This window comes from Protopterus annectens, chromosome 13.part0, assembly GCF_019279795.1.
Source record: "Protopterus annectens isolate FY-2018-M chromosome 13.part0, PAN1.0, whole genome shotgun sequence".
Classification (NCBI taxonomy): Eukaryota; Metazoa; Chordata; order Ceratodontiformes; family Protopteridae; genus Protopterus; species Protopterus annectens.
The window spans coordinates 445,616,540-445,643,044 of NC_056747.1; the positions used below are offsets into that span (position 1 = coordinate 445,616,540).

Consider the following 26,505-nt stretch of genomic DNA (forward strand, 5'->3'; position numbering starts at 1 on the left):
TTCAGTGACTTAGGGTGAACTGACAAAGATACTAGGAGAGCTCTTGTACTGTAGCACATGACACCACATCTTGTGCTGCGAAACGGTACCCATTCAGTTAAACACTGGAGCCTGTGAGAAAATGGTTAACGGGAAAGGAAGATAGATGAACCCAATCAAAGGTTCTCCAAGGAAGGAATTTTTACAGAGCTACGAACAGCAACAACATACATCTTCCTTTGAGTGTTCCGTAGATCTTTCGGTCCTATGGGTTCTGTGCAGTAAGTGCTTCTATGCTTGCCCTTCCCATTACAAGGGTTCTTCAGTTGCTGCTGTTCGTGTAAAGTTTTTTCTTTTGCAGTCTTGTATTTCTTGCAAGCTCATTCATTGCTTTTACTTTAATCACTGCGTGTGTGAGACAGCTTAAGGCAGAAGCTGTTATCCACAAGTATTGCACCCTGCAGGGGAAGCTGCCAAATGCAGACTGGTAATTTGCACAGCTGTTGTACATTTTCCACGATGCTTTGCATTATGAGATATTTATGCTTGTGGGTGTTTTTTTTTCTAAAATTTAATTGAGAAAAGATTTACTATGAAGTGCATTATCCAGACTAAATGATTTTTATGGTTCTTGTTCTGAATTTTATTTTTAAAATCTTCTGTTAAGTACTGTCTGGTGCATACCATTGACTGGCTGTTTTATTTGTCTGAACTTAACATTGTAGCAAGCTGTTGACCAAAAAACAGAGGGGGGAGGCTGCGGTTTGCCTTAATCTTCAGTAGTGAAAATATAGTTTGGCACTACACAGTTCTCCTTAAAGCAGAATTTGACAGCATCTTCCCACAGAAATGCTTACCCAAATGCATTTGTAAACAGTGAAAGACTTGAACAAGAAATTAAAATATTCAAGAGATATATAGTGGTCATAAAGAAAACGTCTAGCAGCTAAATTAGACTCTAGAAGCTATATGCTTGTGGCTAAAGATGCACTGTACCTTACTGTTTTTGGCTTAAGTCCAAAATTGAATTATCAGAGTTTTTACAGGCAGTATAGCTGAATTCTGTTACCAAGAATATGCTGCAGCACTAACTACTGTAGCTTCTACGATCCCCAGTTACTCTGGCTATAAATCCCTTCTAGGATCTGTTGTAGTTTATTTGAATTTAAAAGACGCCCTTCTTGGTTGCAGTAGAAGGAGTAAGATTTAGCAAGCCAGAGTTCAAATAAGGAATTCATGAGACTTAACTCCGCAACTTCCAAAGAACAGGCGGCTGCACATTTTTACTGTCAAGAATTAAGGGTTTAGTTTCATGTTTCATTTTTTTATTAGGTAATATATTTCCACAATAGCAGACTGCACAGTTGCATACTATTTTTACATGTGTATATTTTTCACCTTGCTGAAAAAGGCAAGTGTAGTGCAAATATTTTCACATTTATCTTGGGTCACTGCATCTTTAGTGCAATTTTTTTAAATATTGTTTTCTTTAAAATTGAATAAATACTTTCCAAGATTTTTGTTATTATTCTCAGTCATGCTTATGGTAAATGCCAAACTTTTCAGTTGTTTCATTACACTTTGTTTCTCTTTATTTTCTTAACGCTTATTGTTTTTAAAAGGGATTTGGAGGTTGAGACTTCCTAGCTGAAAGCTGTCTGTTGTTGCTCAGCACCAGGATAAACTGTATCCCTAAATGTTAAATACTTATTCATACCTTAATCTCCTTATTCTTTCTTCACTCACTTCTTTACTACTGTCATTTTCTCTCTAAATATACCATAAGCCTGCTTTTCTCCTACTTCATATTGTAATTCCTGTTTCTATTATACTAGGTTATCTTTAATCTCTCTAGACACTGACTAAAATACTTTAACTATTAAATTGTAGTTGTATAACTTGTTATCTGCTCTTAACCAATGATCTGATGTCAGTCTTCACTTAATCCTTGACAGTGGGTTCAGTTCCGTGTCTTGGAACCAGCTCTGCCATTACTCCAGCTTGTGCCTTCCAAAAACTCTCGAGCTTAGCTTTAACCTGAATGCTCCTCTCAAGATTACCTCAGATATAAGTTGCCACTTTGTGTCAGACGTGTCCTTTCCAGTCAGCTAAGCGAATTTCTTCTACTATTTTTCTAAGTTTTTTCCTCTTATTTGACTTTAATCTTGCTGTCACTCAGAGACCCTCTTTGAACTCCTGTCAGTCTCTTTTTGCTTAAACCCATTTTTGGTAGTATTTTCTTTTCCTTCCCCCTTAATTACCTCTAGTAATCTTTGTCTTTCCTCTTCTTTTGTTAGTGTGTCTGTGTGCGTGCGTCTGTGTGAGAACCTCCTAACATGGCAGAAAAGTCTAAGGGCACTTCTGGCTTTAAGTGGTGCCTGAAGTGTGATAGAAAGTTATCAAACTCAGACAGAGATTCACTTTATGTATATTGCTTGGGCCCTGTGTATCTTCAGGAAGACTGCTCTATATGCCATGACTTCAGCCACCAGGCCGTCGTAGAGCGTAAAATTGTTAATTTTGAAAGGTCTCATCAAGTCAGATTTCGATGAGTCCATATCTGGTTTGTCCCGTTCAAAGACTGATATTAGCTACCCTTCTTCCTAGTCTTCCTCTTCTAAACAGAAGAAAGCTAAAAAGAACAGCCAGTTGGCACCAACGACCTCGTTGGCTGCACCACCGTAAATGACAAAAACTTCCCTGGTTCCCTCCGTGTCTGCAGAACTGACCAGAGAGTGAGTTCAAACTTCAGTACCAGTATCAGCACCAATTATTTCGGCACCTAAGTCCAAGCAGACAGAACTTCAGCATCACCTCACTCTCCAGTTCCATTGGCTTCTGAACCGAAGGAGTGAACCGAAGGAGTTCCTTTTTGAACAATTCTCTAGAGTGAGGTATTCACCATCACTGGCTCCTTTTCATGACTGGCCTTCAAGCCCTTTCTTGGAGAAGCCCCGTTCCCCATCTGTCACCTCTATCCATTCCAGCAAGAGCCTCCCAGAGTCAGATATTTTGAGGCTAGTGGATCAGCTCCTGGCGGAGAGGGGTTTAACCACTACTTCAGTTCCTAGTCTCCCTAACTCAGGAACCATATCCATACTTCCAACTGTTGTTCCTCCTCTGACTCCATCTGAGCCTTAGGAGCTCCCTGCGCCGACAGTCCCGGTTTCGACAGTATCTGTGCCAGCCTAATCTGCATCTCTGGCACTGATTATAACCCTGTACTCTTCTGTTCTGTTCAAACCGGAGACCTCCCAGGCCAAAGCTTTGTTGTCTGTCCCAGGGAGCTTGGTTCCACTCCAATATTACTGGAGCCATCTGTGCTTCTTGGAGCATCAGCACACGTAAGCTCGGCTCCGGCTTCGGAGATGGCTTCCTCTGTGCAGGGTGTGACCATGGTTCTGGGCTCCCACTCCTCTATGGGGGGGGGCTTCCTTCCAGGCCATAGAGAGGGCCTTGTCCATTGTGGACTGTCAGTCTATGCCATCTTTGGGCTACCATCCCAGCCCTTCCCCTCGCCCAGAGATGCACCAGCCTCTGCCCTGGGACAGAGGGCACAGAAGCCTCAGGATACTACAGTGATAGCTATGTCCTCTTCAGATATCTCTACGGCACATCCCAAAGAAGAGGTTACCCTGAAGAGAAAGTGCAAGAGGAAGCACTTGGACTTCCCTGAAGAGTCTTAATGGAAGATACCAATTTCAATGAAGGGGAAGGTTCCCCAAGGTCACCCCCAGAAGACATCTCATTTGGAGACATTTTAGAACTCCTGAAGCAGAGGGGTGGCTGGACTCCCCATCAGCCTTCCTCCGAGGGATCTGTATACCTGCAGGGCTTCCATGCTCGACAGTCTATCTCTTGGATCTCTCCTTCTGCTGAAGATCTGATTAGACTGATTGCTCAGTGGGCGTGGAAGATTCCTGATTCAATCAAGCCAATCCTCAAGAGACCAGACTGCATTTTATCAGCTCCGGAGGATCAGCAGCAATGGTCAGAAGGTTTTCCAGTAGATGCCATGGTGGTTAAAGCTGCCACTAAAAAGGAACTTTCAGATGAGAGTCCTACTATCCATCCTTCTAACAAGGAGTCTAGGACGATGGATAGATTTGGGAAGTGCATATACACTTCATCGACCTTTGCACTTGGGTCCCTGAACTATATGGCAAACTTTACAACTCCAGTGAGATCTGATAAAGGAACTGTCAAATACTCTGACAGGAGCCGTAGCTGAGGGAGTGCAGGACAAAGTAGCTTCCCAGCTGGCAACCCCTGAGTCAATATGTAATTCATCCATGAGGATTGTTGCACATGTAGCTGAAGGGATGACTAGGGGCAGTGGGTGCCAGCATAGCCATCAGGAGATGTGCCTGGATGCGCCTAAGTGAGTTTGTGGAGCCATTTAATTCTTCTTTCTTCAATGCTGCCTTTAATAGAGTATCCCTTTTTGGCTCCAAAGTTAGAGACCCTCGCCAGATGTGAGAATCATGGAAAGACCCTTTCTGCCATGGGAGTATGCTTTTCCACTCCTCAACAGCTTTACTCCAGGAGCCGCAGAGGAGTGGGAAGATGTGGTTCAAAAAGTCCCAAGGGCCTTTTCAGAACTGACATGGTAACGACTCACCCTGGGGCAGAGGGGGGAGTTGCAATGGAAGACACTGTCCTAGAGGCAGAGGTGGTCTACTAAATCAGGGTTCCAGGAATTTGTTCCCTGGTAACTCTTAACCAGCAGTCCTGAATGGAAGCTGATTGCTGCCCTGTGGAGGCAGTTGGGGGACGACCGTCTCTGCACCTCCCTGCCTGGCTGAAAATAACCACTGGCAGTCAGGTGCAGAGAATCATAACCAGAGGTTACAATATTCCCTTTTCAAATCATCCCACTCAATGAAAGAGAATCCCAGATGTTCCGCCCAGTTACAGGGATGCAGCAGTTTTAGAAATACAAAAACATCTTAACAAAAGAGTCATCCAAACAATCCTATCAGACCAGATGGGATCTGGCATTTACTCAAGATTCTTTTTATTGCCAAAGAAAACAGGGGACTGGAGACCAGTCTTTGGATCTCATTCAGTTGAACAAGTCGGTTCAACAAACCAAATTCTGGATGGTCACGGTTTAGTTTATACTTCCATTCTTAGGAAAAGATAATTGGATGTGCTCAATAGATCTTCAGGATGCAGATTATCACATAAAAATAGAGAAATGCTTCAGGAGATTTCTGCGTTTCCGTCTGGGAGCCAGTCATTATCAGTTCAGAGCACTGTCCTTTGTTCTCACCACAGCATCCAGGGTGTTCACCAAATGCATGGCAGTGGTAGCAGCTCACTTCAGACTGCAAGGATTATGGGCATTTCCATTCCTAGACAATTGGCTTATTACTGCAAAGTGCCACCACGAAGATAAAGCTGGTTACACTAAACAATGAGTGAAAGAATAATACTACTTTGCTTGATGAAGACTAAATTGGTGAAAGTCTATTGTCACTAACAATGTTAAAAGTGAAATATTTTAAGCTGGTTTGGTTGCAGAGCTTTGTGGTGCCAATATCACTTTGTTTTATTATTCTTTCTTTCATTACTGGAAACTTCAGGCATCTGCTGCTGCAGGCAAGGGATTACATTCTTCAAATTTGCTTCTCGCTGGGGATCACAATAAACTATGAAAAATCTCATCTGGGTCCAACTCAGCATTTAGAGTTCATAGCAGCGGTGTTGGACACAAGCACCTGCTGCTTCTCTTCCTTAAGAAAGACTTCAGACAGTAAAATTCCAAGAGAGCCAGATTATTCACAACAGAACAGTGACTGCAATACTGTTGTTACAAGCTGTAGAATCTGTGACAGCCACCATCACTTTAGTTCTTGCGAGGTTCCACATATAAATTCTACAGTGGCTCTTAGTGTCACGGTGGTCATACCAGAGTCATCCTATGTCTCATCAAGTTCTGATCAATTTATGCAAAAAGGACCTGAGCTGGTGGCTTGAGTCTGATGAGATCCTGTTGGGCCATCCATTTGTTCCTCCTCCTTCCCAAACCATAATGACCACGGACACATCCTGGATGGAGAGGGGCATTATCTGGGAAAGACCGTCCAAGGCACTTTGTCCCAGTTAGAGGCCAATTTGCACTGTTCTAGAGATGAGGACAGTGCTCCTGGTGTTGCAAGCATTCCAAGAGGCCCTCCTCTCTGGAACGATTGAGATCCAAAGAGCCAACATGTCAGTGGTTTGGTACATCAACAAACAAGGGGGAACCAGATCTTATCCTCTCTGTCATGAAGCACTCATGGTTTGGCAGTGGGCAATTTCATCCAACTGCTTTCTAATTGCAATGCATATTCCGGTGAGCTCCAACGTGATTGCTGACAAATTGAATAGGAGCATTCTGAAGCCTCACAAGTGGTCTGTCAACCCTTTGGTGGCAGAAAGTATATTCCGTCAATGGGGGGCCAGCCTTGCTGCGGTCTCTCTGCATCCCCTCTGAACAAAAAGTGCAGCAACTACTATGCCCTGATTCCCCCTCTGGGGGAGTCGTCAAGAGATGCTTTCCTTCACGATTGGCCCCCCAGTCTACTATATGCCATAACCCCCAGTTCTTCTCATTTCCAGTTTCTGAAGAAAGTCAACAGGTCGAAGAACAGGAGAATTCTCATTGTCCCTTTTTGGCCTTGACAAATATGGTTTCCCTTTCTTTGGCCTCACCTAACTCAGAAACCTTGGATGCTGGACCCAGTTCCAGACCTATTGTCTCATCCAGACAGACTTACCCAAATGTTCACAATCTCAAGCTCGCTGCGTGGGCTTCTCTAGTTCCCATGATAGCCAGGCATTCTAACCTGACTGTCATAGTTCAACAAATTGTTATAGCTTCCCACAAGCCTTCAACTAGATGACTATATAGCAGCAAGTGGCAAAAAGTTTTGAAATGGGTTACAGCCAGTAATCTTGACCCATATTCTGTACCAGTTCATAAAGTCTTGGAATTTTTAGCATCGCTTTTCAATGCAGAGGTGTCATCTTATGAGTGCATCTAGCTGCAATTTCCAATTTTCATAACTGCCTAGAAATGTCAGCTGTAATGTCCCATAAGCTTTGCAAAGCCTTTCTGAAAGGAACCTTATTACCGAAATCTCCGTACAAGGATCCTTCTACATCATGGGACCTCAGTCTAGTGCTACAATCTTTAATTAGTCCCCCTTTTGAACTGTCTGCAAATTGCGACTTGAAACATTTATCATGGAAAACCTTATTTCTGATTGCTATTACCCCTGCTTGGAGAATATCTGAGTTTACAAGCCTTATCTCGCAAATCTCCTTACCTGATCTTTCATAAGGACAAGGTGTCCTTTGAGAACAAATCCCTCCTTTTTACCAAAAGTAGTATCTGACACGAATATAAACCAGACTATACAACTTCCCGTATTTTTTCCCAAATTTTCAAACAAAGGTGAATATTGTCTGGATGTGCTAGATGTTCACAGACAGTTGCATTTTTACATTCACAGAATAAAGGAATTCAGAAAATCTGATCAGCTGTTTTTCTTTCTCTGCTGCTGCTGTGGGTAAACCAGTTTCTAGGGTTACTTTGGCTAAATGGCTCAACGACTGCATAACCTTCATTTATAACGAAAGTGCAACTGCCAGCACCTATAAAGGCACATTCTACAAAGGCAATAGCCGCTTCTGCAGTCTTCCATGCCAGGGCTTCTGTAGACGATATATGTGCAGTGGCTATTTGGGCATCCCCATATACCTTTAATACTCATTACAAGCTGTACCTGCTCTCTAGGGGGACAAGCATCATTTGGTTCGTTGGTGCTCAGGAATATACTTCCATGAGACTTCCCAAGATTTCGGTAGCTGGGGACTCTGTCCCACTGTCTAGGATTAAGTGAAGATTGACATCATCCGATAAAGAAGTTATGTCTTACCATAATGTTCCGTGTTGTCGATCTTCACTTATCCTTGACATCACCACCGTACTTCCTCCTGCCTTTTGGGTTTCTTGGTGGAAGGATCTATCCCAACGGAGAGTATTATCTCCTTATGAATAACAGATATGGTCTCTGATCTGTTATTTTCTGTCTGTCACTATCTTATGCAAACTCAATCGGAGGTAATCTTGAGAGGAGCATTCTCAGTAAAGCTAAGTTTGATAGTTTTTGGAAGGCACAAACCAAACCCATTGTCAAGGATAAGTGAAGATTGACAACACAGATGGAACATAATGGTAAGACATAACTTCTTTTTTTCATATCATGTCTTATTTGATGTAATTAAACTGGATTTGTATTATTTTTAAAGACTAAAATTATTGTTCTTAAAATGTTTCGTAATACTTTGGTCCTTTTCTGCCAATGCCTCTGCTGAAAATGGGCTACTACCCAGTCAGACTTTCCAGGTAAAGTGACATTGGCAGTCTCCAGTGTAATAAATAGGCATGGAGTTGTTGCATGAAGATGTGGGTATGTTAAGTCCCCACATACTTGATACAAGTTTAACTCGTACTAGTGAGGTTAATTGTACTGCATATCTTTGAAAGCCATTCATTTCTGTCTCTTGCATTCCCCATCCCAGCGGTGTCAAAGATGTGTTTGTATTTGAAAGTCAGTCTTAGAGCAGCCACTGATGCATAATATGCAAATATGTTGCTAAACGTTTTGAAATTAAAATGGTTTGGAAAAAAAAAGGCATGAGTGTGGATAGGAAGGAGTAGAGAATGTAAACCAGTTATCTGAAGTAGGCAGACTTCATTTGTCTGCAACCTGTGGGATTCGGATCCGACATCGGATCTGAGCCTGCAGTTCAAAAGCTTTAGGATCCGAGCTCCTAGCTCCTCCCTTTACCCATAATCCCCTGCCAAGCCCCGACTGACCCCAGATTTCATTTGCCACGTTTCAAGTAGCTGACGGATTTTGCGAGCTCCTACTAGCAAGTACTTTTCTAGTATCTTTTGACAGAAAAATTTCTTTTTTCTCAAAAAATTAACAAGTGTGAGTGTCATTAGGCTATTCTCCTCCCTTTAGTTTAATTTTTTCTCGGGTTTAGCGTAGTTGTGTGTTTGTTGGTGTGTGTTTTGTTTTAGGCCTGTTAGGGTGTAGTCATGTCGGAAGCCCCTAAGGCTATATTTTCCAAATGTACCGAGTGTGGCCACAAGCTTTCTCCAGCCGATAGCCACACTCGGTGCGTTAAATGTCTGGGGGTTGAACACCTGTCATCTGGTTGTACCATATGTGCAGGGTTCAACCCCCGGGCTTTAAGGGAGCAGAGGTCGAAGTTGGTTCTGGCGGGACTTCTCCCTCCTGAATCGGTTTCGGCCTCTTCCCCTGCTAGTCAGCAGCCCTCTCCAGGTAAGTCGGTCTCCCTTCCTCCGGTAGGGACTCAACCTCCCACCAAGAAACCGGAGGATAGGGAGACCAGGAGAGACAAGGAGAGGCACAAGGAGGGGCACCACAAGCGGCGGGCCGAAACCTCTGTCTCGACCCCCCCTGTCTGTGTGCCTCTCCTTTGCCTTCTAGATCTCCTCCTCCTCGTCTCCATTCCCCCCGGTTCTCTCCTGGACCCGAGGAAGTGGAGACTAGACCTCTATCAAGGTCACCGAGGCGGCACTCCAGGTCCGCCTCGGTGGCCTCATCCAGGTCAACTTTTTCAATGTCAGACGCTGATATGGACTGGATGATGAGACGTTTCATCCAGGCCCAGATGCAGATGGGAGTGCTCCTGGCCTCCCCCCACCCGGGAGGGGCCTCAACCACCTTTTTCTCCCCCATAGCTCCTTCTCCGATCCGACTCCCGGGTTCAGAGCCATCTGAGCCGGGCAGAGTTGGACCCGGGGGTGGGTCAGATCCGATTGGTCGGTGCACCTCAGATCCGATCCATCCCTTGAGTGCTTTGGGTACTTTGGACCGGACCTCTCGGAGCCATGGGCCGAGCCTCGGATCCGAGGGAGCTGGTGTATCTTCGGCTCCGTCTAGGTCGGAGCGCACCGGTCTCTCTGATCCGACGGTTTTGGCGCCGGCTCTGATCCATGCGTCGGATCCGAGTGGGGGTCGGCTCTCGGGTCTTAGAGAGGTCGGCTCCCCCTCGGCCTTTGACGTGGAAAGGGCTCTGTCGAGGACATCCGGACCCCCCGGTCCCTGTCTCGGCTCCATCCCGCACTCCCTCGCAGCTGGGCCAGGCTCCCATCAGCCGGTCCCAGGGACAGCCCGCCTCAATGTCCCAAGTGGTTCCCTTGGAACATCTGGTTGCTGGCGAGGACTCCTCGGACAGTCCCCCCGAGGAAGTGCCTCGTAAGTGTAAGAGGAGGCACGTGGACTCCCCTGAGTCCATTACCGAAGACACAGACTTGGAGGAAGGGGAGGGCTCCCCAAGATCACCCCCAGAAGACGTCTCCTTTGGAGACATTATGGAAATGTTAAGGATCAAAGGGGGGGGGTCTGCCCCCAAGGCCTCCTTGGACGAGTCTGTGTTCTTGGAGGCATTTGAGGTGGGCCCATCTACCTCTTGGGTGTCCCCTCCTGCCGATCCTCTGGTGGACCTTATTGCCACCAGAGCGTGGAAGGACCCGGACACCGTTGAGCCTGTTCCCAAGCGTCCGGACCGTATTCTTAGTCCCCCAGCGGACCGCACGCATTGGAGTAAGGGACCCCCAGTAGATGCCATGATGATGGCTGCAGCCACAAAGAGGGAATTAGCTCAAGAGAGTCCCTCCATGCATCCCCCGAGCAAGGAGTCCCGCTCGATGGATCGCATTGGGAAGCGAGTCTTTAGTTCAGTAACCTTCTCCCTGAGGGCGCTGAACTACATGGCACACGTGGTAAGGATGCAGCGAGACCTGATTAAGGAGTACGCTGCATCCCCCCTAGAGTCCATGTCGGCGGAGGACAGACAGGTGTACTCCACCCATACGGCCACTCTCAGAGTGGTTTCTAATACTTCTATGCGGCTACTGTCTCACGCAACTGAGGGAGCCGCTAGAGCTCCGCCACTGTGACTTCGCAGAGCCCTTCAAAGCGACCTTCGCGAATGCCCCCTTCGATGGTTCTGCCCTTTTTGGCAAAACTGTTCGCGATACGCTTGTCCAGAGCGAAAAGGACGGGAAGACGCTGTCTGCCGTCTGAGTCCGCTTCTCAGCTCCCCAGAGGTCCTTCTCAAAGAACCAAAAGGGACAGAAGAAGATGTGGTTCCGGAAATCGCAGCAATCCCAACCTGCTCCGGACAACCAGTCCTTCCGTGGCAGAGGAGGACAAGGGGGGTCGCCGTCCTAGAGACAGAGGGGCTCCTAGGAACTTTGGGTCCAGAGAACCTTTCTCTGACAGACCCACGCAGCAACCCTGAGGGGTTGCCCGGCTGCCCATCTCTGGAGGCAGTCGGGGGGCGGTTTTCGAGGCACCTGACAACATGGGAGTCAATCACGTCAGACCGTTGGGTGCTTCGGGTGATATCCAGAGGCTATTCAATTCCCCTTTGCGGTATTCCCAGATCCCAAAACCTCCCCAATGTACCACCCGATCAAAGGGAGGCGGCAGCTGTCGAGATCGGGCAGCTGCTAACAAAAAGAGCCATCCAATGCGTCCCCCAAGATCAGACCGGATCAGGGTTTTACTCCAGGTTCTTTTTGGTGCCAAAGAAGACGGGGGACTTAAGACCGATCTTAGACCTGTCACAACTGAACCTGTCTGTACCCAAGCAAAAATTCCGGATGGTCACCTTACAATCTATCCTCCCCCTCTTGCGGGAGAACGATTGGATGTGCTCCATAGACCTCAAGGACGCGTACTACCACATTTTGATGGACAGACGGTCCAGGAGGTTCCTTCGCTTCCGGCTGGGAGCCAGTCACTACCAGTTCAGGGTCCTTCCCTTTGGTCTCACCTCTGCCCCCAGGGTGTTTACCAAAGTACTAGCAGTGGTAGCGGCCCACCTGAGACTCCAGGGAATTCAGGTGTTTCCATACCTGGACGACTGGCTCCTCACAGCTTCATCAAGGCATCTGCTGTGCTCAGCCAGGGACTATTTCCTTCGCATAGCCCCTCGGCTGGGGATCACCATAAACAGAGAGAAATCTTTACTGGCCCCCACACAGCTTTTAGATTTTATAGGAGGAAGATTGGACACAAGAAAAATGCAGGCATTCCTCACTCCAGATCGTCTGTCCAACCTGAGGTGTCATATCACGGCCATCTTACAACCTGCTCCGACGGCAGCTTTGGTCCTGAGGGCCCTAGGTTCAATGGCGGCAGCCATTCCGCTTCTTCATGCTCGACTACACATGTGGATTCTTCAGTGGACCCTCCAGGTCCAATGGTCCCCGTTTTACCTTCCTCTCAACAGCCCGATAGCCATCAGCAAAGCATGCAAGAACTCCCTGTTTTGGTGGCTCCAGTCGACGGAACTCCTAACAGGGAGACCCTTCTGTGCTGCATTCCCTCTAGCCACAGTGACCACGGACGCTTCTCGCCTCGGGTGGGGGGGGCATTCAGCGGGCAGAATTGTCCAAGGCACGTGGAACAGTTCAGAGACCTCACTGCATATCAATGTCCTGGAGATGAGGGCAGTGCTATTAGCGTTGCAAGCACTTCACAGCCTTCTCCCTGCAGGGACTATTGCGATCCAGACGGACAACATGTCGGTAGTCTGGTATATCAACAAACAGGGGGGAACCAGATCCTACCCCCTTTGTCGAGAGGCCATGAGAGTCTGGGAATGGGCAATCTCCACCAACCGCTTTCTTGTGGCAACGCACATTCCGGGAAGGTCCAACATCCTAGCGGACAAGCTCAGTCGCACCATTCTTTCCCCTCACGAATGGTGTCTCAACCCTCTAGTAGCGAAGCAGATTTTTGCCACCTGGGGGCAACCCTGTTGCGATCTTTTTGCTTCTCCCTCAAACGCCAAATGCGACAGTTTCTTTGCTCTACTTCCCCCATTCGGGGAACCCCCAAGAGCCGCCCTGGTGCATGCTTGGCCTCCCGGTCTCTTTTACGCTTATCCTCCACTGCCTCTAATGCAGAAGCTTCTACAGAAAGCCAACAGCTTGGGGAGCAAAATAATTCTCATTGCCCCGTTCTGGCCTCGTCCGCCTTGGTTTCCTTTTGTATGGTCTCACAGAGTGAATCCGCCCTGGATTCTAGATTCGATTCCGGATCTCATTTCCCATCCTCAAGGGCTTCCAATCCCCAACCTTCACACTCTGAAATTGACAGCCTGGCTGCTCCAGTTCCATCCCTGATAAGGACTCCTGGTATCTCGTCACCAGTGAAAGCCATCTTAGTGGCGGCCCATAAACCTTCCACTAGGAAGGTTTATTGAAGCAAATGGAAGAGATTTTCTATTTGGGCAGAACAAAACAACCTTGATCCCTTTTCTGCACCACTTTCGGCGGTTCTGGACTTCTTGACAGACCTTTTCCAACAAGGAGCAAGCTCTTCCACAGTAAGGGTACAGATGGCAGCTATTTCTCATTATCATGTGGGTCATGACTCAACACCTCTCATGGCTGCAAAAATTTGTAAAACCTTTCTCAAAGGTGCTTTCCTTTTGAGACCTCCGGTTAAGGAAGCTGTACCACCTTGGGACTTATCTTTGGTCCTGCAGGCCCTAACCGCTCCCCCCTTTGAGCCTGCAGCCTCTGTGGATTTGAAGTACCTTTCCTGGAAAACTGCCTTCTTAGTAGCCATTACGTCAGCTAGAAGAGTTTCTGAGCTTCAGGCTCTGTGCGTCAAACCACCATATCTCTTCTTTTTTCCTGATAGGGTCTTCCTCAGGACCAATCTTCCTTTCTGCCGAAGATTTCTTCAGAATCCAATATCAACCAATCTATTAATTTGCCCGTTTTCTTCCCCAACTATAAAAACAAAGGAGAATATAAATTGCATTCTTTAGACGTTCATAGACAACTGCGCTTCTATATTCACAGAACGGCTGGTCATAGACAATCCGATCAACTGTTCGTCTCCTTTGCAAAATTCGCACTGGGTAAGGCAGTCTCTAAGGTCACCCTGTTGAAGTGGATTTCTAATTGTATCTTGCAGGCTTATGACACCTCAGGAAGGCCAGCTCCTCAGAGAATTACAGCACATTCTACCAGGGCAGTATCTACTTCTGCTGCTTTTAAATCTAGAGTGCCATTAGATGATATCTGTGCAGCAGCCACTTGGACCTCATCTCATACTTTTATTTCTCATTATAAAGTGGACGTTGTTTACAGAGGGAGAGCATCCTTTGGCTCTGCGGTGCTCCGGAACATCCTTCCATGACGGCCGCCCAAGATTCAGGTAGCTGGGGACTCTGTCCCACAGGTTGCAGACAAATGAAGTCTGCCTACTTCAGATTAAGAAGTTATGTACTCACCATAGCGTTCCATCTGAGTAGGTGACTTCATTTGGATGCAACCATCATCCCCTCCATCCCCCTGACCTTGCATAGCAATATGAGTCCTGGTTCCCAGGAGTCTGTTATACTAGTATTCACAGGGCAAACTCAATCTGAGGTCAGTCAGGGCTTGGCAGGGGATTATGGGTAAAGGGAGGAGCTAGGAGCTCGGATCCTAAAGCTTTTGAACTGCCGGCTCGGATCCGATGTCGGATCCGAATCCCACAGGTTGCATCCAAATGAAGTCACCTACTCAGATGGAACGTTATGGTGAGTACATAACTTCTTATTTATTTTACCACAAACCAGGCCTTTTTAGGTTAAGATTCATATGGCCCACAAATACTGAAACCACTGCTGATGTACACTGGACCAACAACTGTTGTAAAATTGAACTTTCTGGTCATCAATACAATCTAAGGGTAGGAATTAGGAAGAATCCAGGAAAAAAAACTGACATTTTCATTTTGGTTGGCCAGAAATTTAATATCCATCTTAAATTACTTTAGAATATGCTTACTACATTGGAGACTGTTCAACAGTTGATCCCAAATGACAGTTGAGCACCATGGTGAAGATTATCCTGATTTGCTTTTTAGTCCAGTATATCTGAAATGGGTACTGTTGAGCTAGTAGGGGTCTTGTGTGCTAAAATGCTACTTCTGTTTGTGAACCATGGTGTGGCAGTGTCCTTATCAGACAGAAGAGTGATGCAGTGAACACTGCTCTCTCAAAAAGATAAATACTAAAAATGTGTGCAGTGTCTGCTGCTGTGTACTCACCTAGAGTATGTTGCCTACAAATCCCATGCTGCCTTCCTTTTCACAGTTAAACTATACAGTTGTATACACAGTAGCCCTTCACACACATTGGTATTAGGACCACTAGAATTCCTGCTGTAGAGGATGTTTATGGAACATAAGAATAAGAAACATCAGACATATGTCTGTCTGACCCATTTGTAATATTGAATTAAACCTGAGGCTTGGATATCTTTTGTTACAGACTTCATTTAAAGGTGATGAGGGGAAAAAACCAAGAAAAGGATCTTGAATCTATCAGATGCATGAATGGGCTTAACTTGTGTATGTTTAAATTTCATATATGGTGGCACAAGCATTGCATTTGTTTATATTTTACATTTTTTAGTTTAGTATTTTTTCCAGGGCGCAGAGTGCCTTCAGTTTATAGTAGGTCCTTTTTGTATTTGCTCTTTAAACAATTTAGCCACATTGTAGAATTCAGCTCCTTATGTTTTAATTATGTGGCTTTTGTAATATATATTTTCCCCTGCAGTGGTTTCTTTACATGAAATAGTTCAATTATGCATGTTGGAAAATGTGCAGTCATAGAATGATATCCTTAAATTGTTATGGAATGCATAAAAGTAAAATAAATCCTTTTTTATAATTTTAAGGTCTGGATGATGCTCGGAATACTGCCCATCTTGCTTGGAGGATGATTTGTGATGGATGTGTGATGAAAATTACCAAATCTCTAAACAGGGTGAGTGGCTTGTTGCGCAGCTAGCCTTGTACTTTCTGAAGTTATGGCATGGATTGAAAACATTACCAAGTTTGGTAAATAATGGAATGCTGCATGGGCGTTGCACTTAAGACCCTATGTTTTGTTTTTATGGAATTTTTAGCAGGTTCCTGTCAAGAGAATTTCAGTGGTGATCCGCGAGGAAGGTAATACCTCCGAATGCAAGGACAAAGCTGAGATTACAAGTAAAGGCAGTACAGGCATAATTGACCAGAATTTGGAAGAAAAAACAAAAGAGGATATTTTTGCCAATTCCAAAAATAAAAGTATTTTGAAGGAAGTTCAAACAAAAAGTCCTGCAGTTCGTGGCTCAGGTAATCAAACACACAAATCTGAAGAACCTGCATTTGGAGCTGCTGCAAAGAGTACTGAACTTTATATCCAAAGTCTGGTTGCTCCCAAAACCATACTAAATGGGCTTTCAATGCCTACTGTCTTTGGGAAGGTACATAAACCTAGTTACTGTGTATCCAAGAATCTGAAAAATGGCTTTCCTACAGGCAAGCTGACATCAACACCAAATGATGGTCATTCTTTCACTAATACAAACCCAGTGCTTATCCCAACAGTTATTACATCTGTTAATAACATCTCTGACACAGAACTCAGCTCTGTTGCAGAAACTGAGTCCATTCTTCCTGATTGGGAAGAAGCAGCCATACTAACAGAATCAGATGAAGAAATACACGACTCCACAGCTTTTCGAAAATGCCTAACTCCTCATTTTAATGATGCATCTCTTCTACCAGAAGAACATTTACTAAATTGTGCTATATTTAAGGATCCAGTGCCAGAGGCTACAAAGCCTTCAGCTATTGTTTACAAGAGCCCTAATACAACCATCTATGATGTGGGTGGCATTACAAAGTCATCTTCAGGGTCTTCTACTTTTAAAATGCCTATTTCTAAGCCAGACATATCAGAGCCCAGTAACGCTAGTCAAGCTGATGCAACACTTCAACCCAGAGATAATAAAGGAGTTAAAGTACAAGGTAAGGCTGTCTCCTCAGGGAAGTTAGTATCTTGTCAGAATGTCCAGAAAAGAAAATCTTCAAACACAAGCCTCATCTTGCCTCCAGTAAAGCAGTCCTTCACTGTTTACCAAGACAAAGAATCCTTGGTGAATAAATCCTCGACTTCTACAAGCTCATCTTTTAGTTGTGTGCTTCCAACAGCCCTCAGGTCTTTCAATCTCAATCAGTCGTCCTTGCTAGTTACAAAAACAAAAAAGATTACTCCTCCTCTTTGTAATTGTGGCCGAAGAACAAAAAAACTGACAGTTTCCAATGCAGGCCCAAACCATGGAAAAACATTTTATTGCTGTCCTGTTGGAAACAGACATGGAGAAAACAAGAAAGGTTGTCACTATTTCAAATGGGAACACACATTGTTTAAAGAGAAGTCCTTAACTTCTTCACTGTTACTATCAACATCTAGAGCCAGTAGTACATCTGCAGAAATAAGCTTGGTTTCCACAACTGCATTAGATTCACCTGAAACTAGAAGTCTAGGGCTCCGTCCCTCCATGAGAACTTAGCACTGTGAATATGAGGTACGAAGCTGATGGTAAATCACAAAATGTGGCTAGTGTATTCAACCAATCAATGTGCAACCTCAGAAACTGATAAGTATTTTGACAGTCAACATTTCACAAACTTAAAGCATGACCCTAATATATAGCAGTGATTTGTTCTGTTAGAAATTAAGAGTAAAAAAGTTAAAAGCCATCACAAAAAAGTGCAAGTAGGTTGAATCCTTGCCTTCTGTATGTATACTCTAGGGAATACTCAAGAAATGTGTGCCTAGTAGTTGTCCTTTAATTTGGTTTCTTTGCATGCTGATTTCTGAGTTGGCTGCTTTAAAAAGTAGTCAAATACATCATCTCGAGCCTAAATGTATTGCTTTTCTGTGACCTTATGGATATTTGTTTTAAGTAAGAGTAACTAACCAGTTCTTAATACATGAAGCAAATAGGCAAAAAAAAAATCTTGCTCAAAAGCAGTATCTGTAAGCTTATATATATATATATATATATATATATATATATATATATATATATATATATATATATGATTTTTTATACACCCATATGCATACTCTGCACAACCACTCCTTTTAACTTCCCTAATGGTTTTTTGAACAAGTAACGCAAAGCTCAGAAAGTCTTAACATTTAAGTAATATCTTGATATTTTGTTCCAGTTCTTATCCAAGGCATATGCTTTGCAGCACTTTCTATGAAGAAGGTAATTTATTGGCCTACTTCAACACCTTAGCACAGTCATATTTCAGTAGTCAGTGATTTCCTTCTGGCCTTTGAGTTTAAAATAGCTTTGTAAATGGTACTAGTTGGCATTTCCATGTGTAGTTTGTAAGATAGCCTTCTTGTTTGGTGCATGTACTATATTTGAATAAGCTGAAGTTTACATTTTCAGGGTGCTGATTCACAGCACTTGGGTCCCCAGTTCATTTTTGCTGCTGGACTGCTTTTGTGATTTTGCACATTTTCTCTTTTTTATTTAAATTTTCACCAGGGTCTCTGTTTTCTTCCAAATTTAAAAGACATGCTGCTGTATTGTCAGTGCTAAAGTGACATTTGAAGTTCTTGCAGGTGTGTCTTACAGTGGACTGGTATCAAATCTAGAATTGGTTCTTTTTATTTATTTATTTTTATTTTTATTTTTTTTGTGTGCCCAATGTCTTCCAGGATAGAATTTGAACGAGCCCAGCTTTGCAGCTTTGACTTGGAACAAGTGTAGAAAAACTGAGCGATTTAACTATTAAGACTGTTCCCCTTCTTTTACCCTCTAACAAACACATACACAACCAGCTTTGACCATGTAATTCCACTCTGTGAACTTTTGTTGAGCACAAAATCATGATCTAAATTTTTCTGGTACCACTGAATGTGTAGGCATGGTGACTGAGCAGTGTTAGACTTGCATAATGGATTTATTAAAACTTGATTTACAGTTATATAATTTTAATATCTCTGTGGCCATGACAGAAATTCACATTTACAGGCTAAGTACAATGTTTTGCTAGTGTTATTGTACACCACTAACTGGTATGTCAGATCTCCTTGTTTGTGCCTCATTAATTACAATGTTTATAAACACTGTTTTAGAGAATCAGAGTATCAATGCTGTCCCTAATCATGTTGAGTAGCATAACTGTTCCCAGTAATCTGCCCTTGCTTTTTTCTTTTGTGCTTTTTATCTAACTTGTATACACATTTATTGCAAAATGAGTTATCTGGTTTTAAAATCCTGTTTTTATCTTTTAATGGAATGCAGCTAAATGTTTACACTGTCAATCACTGTTTTTCTTGCATTTTTATATTTAGAATAAAGCTGTTTTTATCAATGTGCTGATTTTTTTGAGGGGGGATTGTGACTTTGCTGTATTTTGCATTTCCTATTCTCTATATTGTTTAAGCTATGTGTTACAATTCCGTGTGCACCTGCTATCACTGTCTTGTTGCAGTGGTTGGTAAATCACGTCTCATTGAAATAGATACCATTCACTCTTTGGCAATGATGATCTGGAGTAGTTGTGAACACAACATATTTTCACACAGTATCAGCAGTTTTGTGATGATTACCTTGCTGTCCGTAGACAACAGAATTGCTGCCAAGGGATGTGATATATGCAGCTCTAGCGATAGCTTGGGAAACCTCAATGAGTTGACATTTCTTTCCCCAAGATGGCAGTATAGCTTTTCTGTGAATGCAGAGCAAAGAATTGTTTTAATGAGCAATGTAAACTACAGTGAATTTAAAAAGTGTACACACCCCTGTTAAAATGCCCGGTTCTTGTGATATAATAAAATGAGACCACATAAATCATTTCAAAATCTTCCCCACCTTTAATGTGACCTATAACCTGTACAATTCAATTGAAAAACAAACTTGTCTGTTAGGGGAAAAATACAAAAAAAGTACAATAAGCTGGTTGCATAAGTGTGCATAAGGGCTTTGTGATTAGGAGACTTACCTAGCTGAGGCGTCAGCTTTTGCCAGAGGATGTTGAGGTACAGTTCCTTAATGCCCCCCCTTGACAAGGGCTCCTCTTTTGGTGAATGATGTGAAGGTTTTCAAAAGAATGGAGGAAAGGAAAGGTTGCATGGGGTGTTAAGCAACTTTTGTTTTTTTCATCCACCCATGTCACAGTATGATAGAAATGGATTAATGTCGAGTCAGAGAAGGTAATTTTAGCAAACTGAAATAAATCAAAAACTGTTTGCAAAACTACCTTCAGTGAACATTACATAAATTCTTTTTTACCCAGGGGTCAAGCCCCCCTGCACTCCCCTAATCTTATATTTACTAATTCCATGGTCGCACAACAGTAGAGACCAAGGCAAATTCCACTTTCGGTGAAAGTACTTGTTCTTTTTGCCAAAACTACATCTGTTGAAGAGACATGTTCCTGACCGAAGGGGCTAGGCTTAAAAGGGTTATTTATCTCAAGCAGGGTAAGGATAAGTAAACTAAAAGAAAAATCTGGATTAAGAAAAGATGGCAGTGGGGCAGTAATGGGAAACCTGAGGGTGTCCTATGGCTCATCTTCTAATAGAGAGCAACCATGGCTATATGGCTTCCATATCTCTTGCTTCTCTCCTCAAAACCCCTACCCCAGCCTAGTCAACCCCCATCTCCTCCAGTGAAATTCCAGGCAGATTGTCTTTGTCTGAGTAGTACCCTATAGCAGAAGACTGGTACCTAAGGTAATCAGGGAAAGATAACAGCAATGGATGAAAATTCCTCTCTTAACAGGAGTACCCTAAGTACCAAAATGCCAACAAAACTTAAACTTGTTACAGCCAATCTTTTCAAACCTCCGACACTGGGAAGTCAGACATATTTCCATAAGACTAAGGAAAATATTTTTATTCCTGGTTATTTCTAGTCTCAAGGAAGGCAGTTTTAGATACCAAAATTCAAGATGTTATCCCTCCTGCACACTGGAGCTTCCAGTGGTCACCCTGGATTTAAGATGCCTACTTTCTTATACTCATTCACTTGTACTATAGATGCGATTTGAGATTATTTGCATGGGGCTGACAGTATCAGTTTATCTCCTTGCCCTTTCCTATATCTGCTGCACCCAGGGTCTTTGCAAAATGCTTGACACTAGTAGTAGTCTTTTGCAGGGTCCTAGGCACTTGTATCTTCCCACACTTGGGCCAACTGCCTTATTTGGGCATCCTCACATGAGGAGGTAAGTAGGACCTCAGTTTCTTCTATTGATCTCCTCCACATGCTTGTATTAACTCTTAACTTGCAGAAATTGAGTCTGGTACCTTCTCCAGGGGTGATATTCTTAAGGTCCATATTAGATAGCAGCTTACAGAAAGCCATCCTTCCAGTCAAGATGGAAATTTGCCAAACTTACTTTCTCCATTTAGATTCAGAGAATCAAACCACAGCAAGAATGTACCTCAGGGTGTTGGGATACGTGGCATCGCCAGACTCCATATGAGAAAGATATGACAGTATCTGAGGTACAAGTGGATTCAGCACTCTTATCTGCTACAGTAAGTGATCCCAGTTCTCCTGTGCATTGCAAAGAGCTAGAATGATTGGCCAAGCAAATCTGCTTCAACCTGGGGATTCCCTTTACTCAATGGAAGTCCCAACTAAACAATCATAGGTGATGCTTTGGACATAGCTTGGGGATTAAAATATCAAAACCCAGGGGTGTGGGATGCTCTACAGAAAGAAAGAGAGAGAAAAACATAAATGTAAAAGGGAGATGCTAGCTTTGATTCAGCCATCTGCAAAATATTGGCAAGAAGAAACTCTGCAAGCATTAATAAACACCAATGTGTGGTACATCACCAAGCAAGAGGGTGTGAGATCCTGCAACCTGTGCAGATTGACAGCCTGGGAACTGGCAGTGGAACACAGAATACCCTCTGAACAAAATACTGTGATGGACCAACTAAGCAGATTGAAAACAAACCCACATGAACTGATATTGCTCAGTAATGTCTGTTTTGTAGTAGTGCATAGGTTAGTGTCCCCTCAAATGCACCTGTTTTTCTCAAGACAAATCAACAGCTTGGAAAACTTGATGCCTTTTCCAGTGATTGGGCCGGTTTATTTCTCTGTAGATTTTCTTTGATCTACCTTGCATCCCCAGGATGATCCAGAAAGTGAGGAGAGAGAGGCCCGCTGTGCTCTTTTGACTCAAACAACACTGGTCCTGATTATGGAAATGTTTAGCGGAAAGCATCAGGTACTGCCAGCAATGCTGGACCTACTAACAGGACATATTGCCCCTTATACATCCCAGTGTAAGATTGCCACTCACTGCATGGATAATTTCATTCTGATTCTTTTAGGCACTAGTACACATGGAATATGCTCAACATTATTAGGGAGGCTTCTTAAGCCAAATACTAGGAAATCTTGCCTATTCAAATGGTAGATTTTTCCATCTGGTGCCATGACATAGATAACAGCAACGTTGTTTCTTATCTTCCAGTATCTCATTCAGCTGACTGTGGCAGGTTTAGCTTACACATCGGTTAACGTTTGGCTATGTGACATTACAGCTTGCCTTCCATTAAACTCGCCTTTACCTAGCTTGAGATCAGTAAAATCGTTTTCTTAAGGGAGTTCACCATAAACCACCTAGGAAATGAGCAGCACCACCATGGGATCTGAATGTTTTAGAAAAGCTCACCGAGGCCCCTTTTAAACTGGCTGCATCTGTGCCTGTAAGATTTTAATCCTGAAAAATCTGCTGTACTGGTGACCACCTCAGCTAACAGATTATCTGAATTATAAACACTGATGTGCAAAGACCTTTCCTTAGCCTTTCATAAGGATAGGGTGTGCCTAAGAGCCACCCCTTCTTTTCTGCCCAAAGTAATGAGAGAGACTACCCTCAGACAAAGCCATTCAGGTGCCAGACTTCTTCCCAAACACTCAAAATAAGGCTAAAAGAATCCTACATATCTTGGATGTCCTTACACTACACATATACTATCTGCATAGAGCCAGGTAGTTTAGGAAAAAATCCATTTTTTCTTTTGCAAAAGACACGGGTGAAATGGTAACCAAGCAATATCTAAATATCTTTCTCAATGCATAGAGCTCTGTTACTCATCTCACGGTCGATACCTGATAAGTTCATTGTACGGTGCTACTGTTAGAGTAGTCAGTCTAGCTGTTTTGGAGACCACCACTTGGATGTCCGTTCACTTCTCCAAACTTTGTATGCTGGACATTGACTGTATGGCTAGGGCAGGCTTTGCTAAGGCAATTTTACAGGGCATGCTGAACCCCAGCTTGTCTTCTAAGGAATCTCCGATATGCCATAAAGCTCTGGGAGTTATTACAGTAGCAAGGGCTTACTACAACAATGATCTAACTAAAGAACACTGTACAGTTTTGTGTAGCCAATTTACCATAATAGTAGATGTTCAGATACAAGAGATAGTGGGTGCTACAACAGTGATCTGCCTTTCCTATTGTGTCATTAGGCTGGATTGGGGTGCCTCTACCTTACTTGTCCTTCCCCGACCCTCCTTTGAATTTCTAAGGACTTGGGTCTGCTGACCTCAGTGGGCAGTGGTTGTGGGGAACATTAGTACTTCTTTCCCACCTTTGTTAACCTTTTCCATTCCTAAATTTACTGAATGGTGTATAATGCCTCTTCTTGGCTACATACATCTGCTTTCACTTCACCTAAATCTTTAGCTCAAGAGGTCTTACTACTAGTTTGGTGCGAGAAAGCTGTAAAATGGTACAGGCAGATATCCTTATAATGGTAGACGTGGATGTACCAAGAGCCTGATGAACACCATGCAAAGATCCTGAGTCCTAGAAGTTTATCTGAATATACAGGGATGCATTGTTAAGCACTACTGTAACTTTTACGTCAATGAAACAACTGTAATTTACTAAGGGTCAGCCTTCCAGTTCTGCTTGGCTTTCATAATTCAGATTAATACCCCTTTAGGGGAAACAATCTTGTATATATTTGTGTGCTTGCTTATGACCTGAAGATATCCTGCATCAAGGCTACCCATGTTTGATTCTGCATTTAACTACATTACCTGTCGAAAGCAAATCCCACAAAGTTTCCTAGTTGTTGTTTTTTTGTTTTGGGATGAAATACAATGCTACCTCCTATCCCTCTTGTGCTTTCAACCAAAAACTCATTAAAAGGAAAGGTAAATCTCTTCAGGAATCTCAGAACCAGAAAAGGCTGTGCTGCATGTCCAGGGTTGCCATGGTGTCGCCCATGGATGCCCCAACCAAAAAGGTGAAGGAATCTCAAGAGAGATGGTTGATATAGGCATAGAGTGTGAAAGCCATCCAAAGCTCAAGGGCACTGGGTCCAGTGAGGCACTTTTGCAACCCCATCTTTGACACCTGCATGGACCGAGGCCTCTAGCACTACTTTTCAGATGCCCCACAAACACGCACACAATGGCACATCCTCCCAAGCTGAGACCCTACACTATTCAGTCAAGATGCCTCTCCACAGGCTGGTTCCACCACCTATATTCTGAAAACTGTTAGTGATATTCCCACAGATCTGGTATGAGAAGACATCCACAGCTCTAATAAAAGAGATCATAGCCACCACTCCCCAAAGCAGGACTAAGGTGACCAAGTCTCAGACATCCACCACCTTGCCTCAGCCTAAGATGGATTGAGCCTGCTTCCAACCCCCCCCCCCCCCTCCGTGCCGTTGACTACAAGATTTAATGAAGCTGTCTCTGGATTTTGCATTTTTTTCCTTCAAGAACCTGCAGCCAGTAGTAGAAATTATTCAGAAGTTATTAGAGAAGATTGAAATAGTTCTGAAAATATAGCTAAGGAGTTTGATAAAATTAAATGTAGTTTAAAAATAGAGTGGAAATAAAAGAAAAAAGCGATGGTGAAGAAATACGAATTATGTAGAGGAACTGGCAAAGGTTTAAGTATTGCAGAATAGGAGGAATCTCGCAGAATAAGAAGAGGCACAATTTTAGAGTGCTAAAGAGAAAATGAAGGACTACCTCGGTTAATATGCATGAGTTTAGAAAGAGTGCTGTTAAGTAACTGTTTTTAAGGATCATTCCAGAGCACAATTAACTTTTAGCAAAATGGCTCAGGCAACTGAAAGTACAGAAATGGTTGTTGCTAAGCTTAGGGAGCCTATAACAAGGAAAATAACCAGAGATCCTGTATATGTATTAGAGATGTGTAGAAATTTTATTAAAATCTGAATAAACCAGAGAAATATGGAAATCAAGAAAAAGTACAAATGGAAATGTTTATGGAAAAATTAAATATGTCAAGGTTAGAGTAACAGGAGGTTTGATTACTTACAGTTAAGATAGTAGGAAATGAGATAGTAGATTGGTTATACATCACCATTTTTAACCGTTAAGATAGTAGGAAATGAGGTGATGTATAACCAATCTACAGGAATGTCACCAGGAATGGATGGCAGCTAGGAGGGCAAAGATCCGGAAGGTTTTGTTTAATAGTATTTTAAATGAAGAAGAAACACCAACATCTTGGAAGAAAGCGGTGATGGCTGTTAATACCTTAAGAGGGTAAAGATCCATCAGATCCAGCTTGCATATAGGCCCATTTTGATTCTAAACCATGATTAAGTATTAGGCTACAATGGCTAAAAGAATAGCAAAAGTAATGCCAAAATCAATAGATATGGATTTGGATTAATGTGGTTTTGTGGATGGGGATACAAACATTTGAGAACATTAACATAACAGTGATAATCTAGAGGGAAGCAGAATGTAAGAAAATACCACTGCTGTTAGGTCTTGATACAGAGAAAGCATTTGATAGAGTAAGCTGGGATTATGAGTAGGTTAATTAGGAGGATATACGAGGGATTGGGGGAAAATATAAAGTGGTGGATGTTCATAGGTGCTTACTAGGCTAATGACCACAAGGTGCTTTTTAAGCCTAGCCATGCATCCCAAAGCTCTGACAAGTTCTGACACCCTTGATAAGTGTAAGCATGGGCCTGGGAGATGAATCATTTACAGGTTACCTGTGTCCATTAAGAGACATCGGTGCCAAACCAGGGATGGATTTCTAGATGTCCTTCAAGGATGCATCTGCAGTCATAACATATGGGTTGTCCTGCCTCAGGCAGCCCTTCGGTCGGCCGGATTCCAAAGTCTGGGTCTGGCCTCGGCTGATGTCGCACTTTCCCCGACGTCAGAGCTTCTGGGGTATAAAGGCATCAGCCGACGCCATTTTCCCCAGTCTTTCTTGTCACGCGGTGCCCGAAGCAGAAGCTGTTCGCAAGTGCCGGTCGGTCAGATCCAGAGATTTCAGCTACCGAAGACTTCGAAAAAAGCTAAGTACCCCGCTGCGGACTCTTTCTTGCCTCAGCCGATGTCAGATAAAGTAAATAATTGTTTAACTTGTGGGAAACAAATACCTCATAAGGATTTCCATTCTTACTGCCTTTCTTGCTTAGGCCCAGACCACGACGTATCAGCTTGTTTAGCCTGTGCCTCCTTCAACCGACAGACTCTTAGACGTCGGTCGGAGTTTGCAGAGGAATTTTTTGGTACCGCTTTTGCTTACAAAATGCCGTCGGAGACTCCGACTACGCATATGGTCAA

General features: G+C 43.5%; 1 protein-coding gene across 1 annotated transcript in view; it reads left to right on the top strand.

Moving 5' to 3' along the window:
- The window catches only part of LOC122787396 (ERI1 exoribonuclease 2-like), a 149,808-nt gene extending 130,549 nt beyond the window's left edge, over positions 1-19,259 (top strand). Inside the window, exons 5-6 of the mRNA XM_044054091.1 lie at positions 15,767-15,855; positions 16,001-19,259. Of these exons, the coding sequence (XP_043910026.1) occupies positions 15,767-15,855; positions 16,001-17,431 (1,520 nt within the window). The 3' untranslated portion in view covers positions 17,432-19,259. The remainder of the gene's footprint in view (positions 1-15,766; positions 15,856-16,000) is intronic.
- The last annotated feature ends 7,246 nt before the right edge of the window (positions 19,260-26,505 follow it).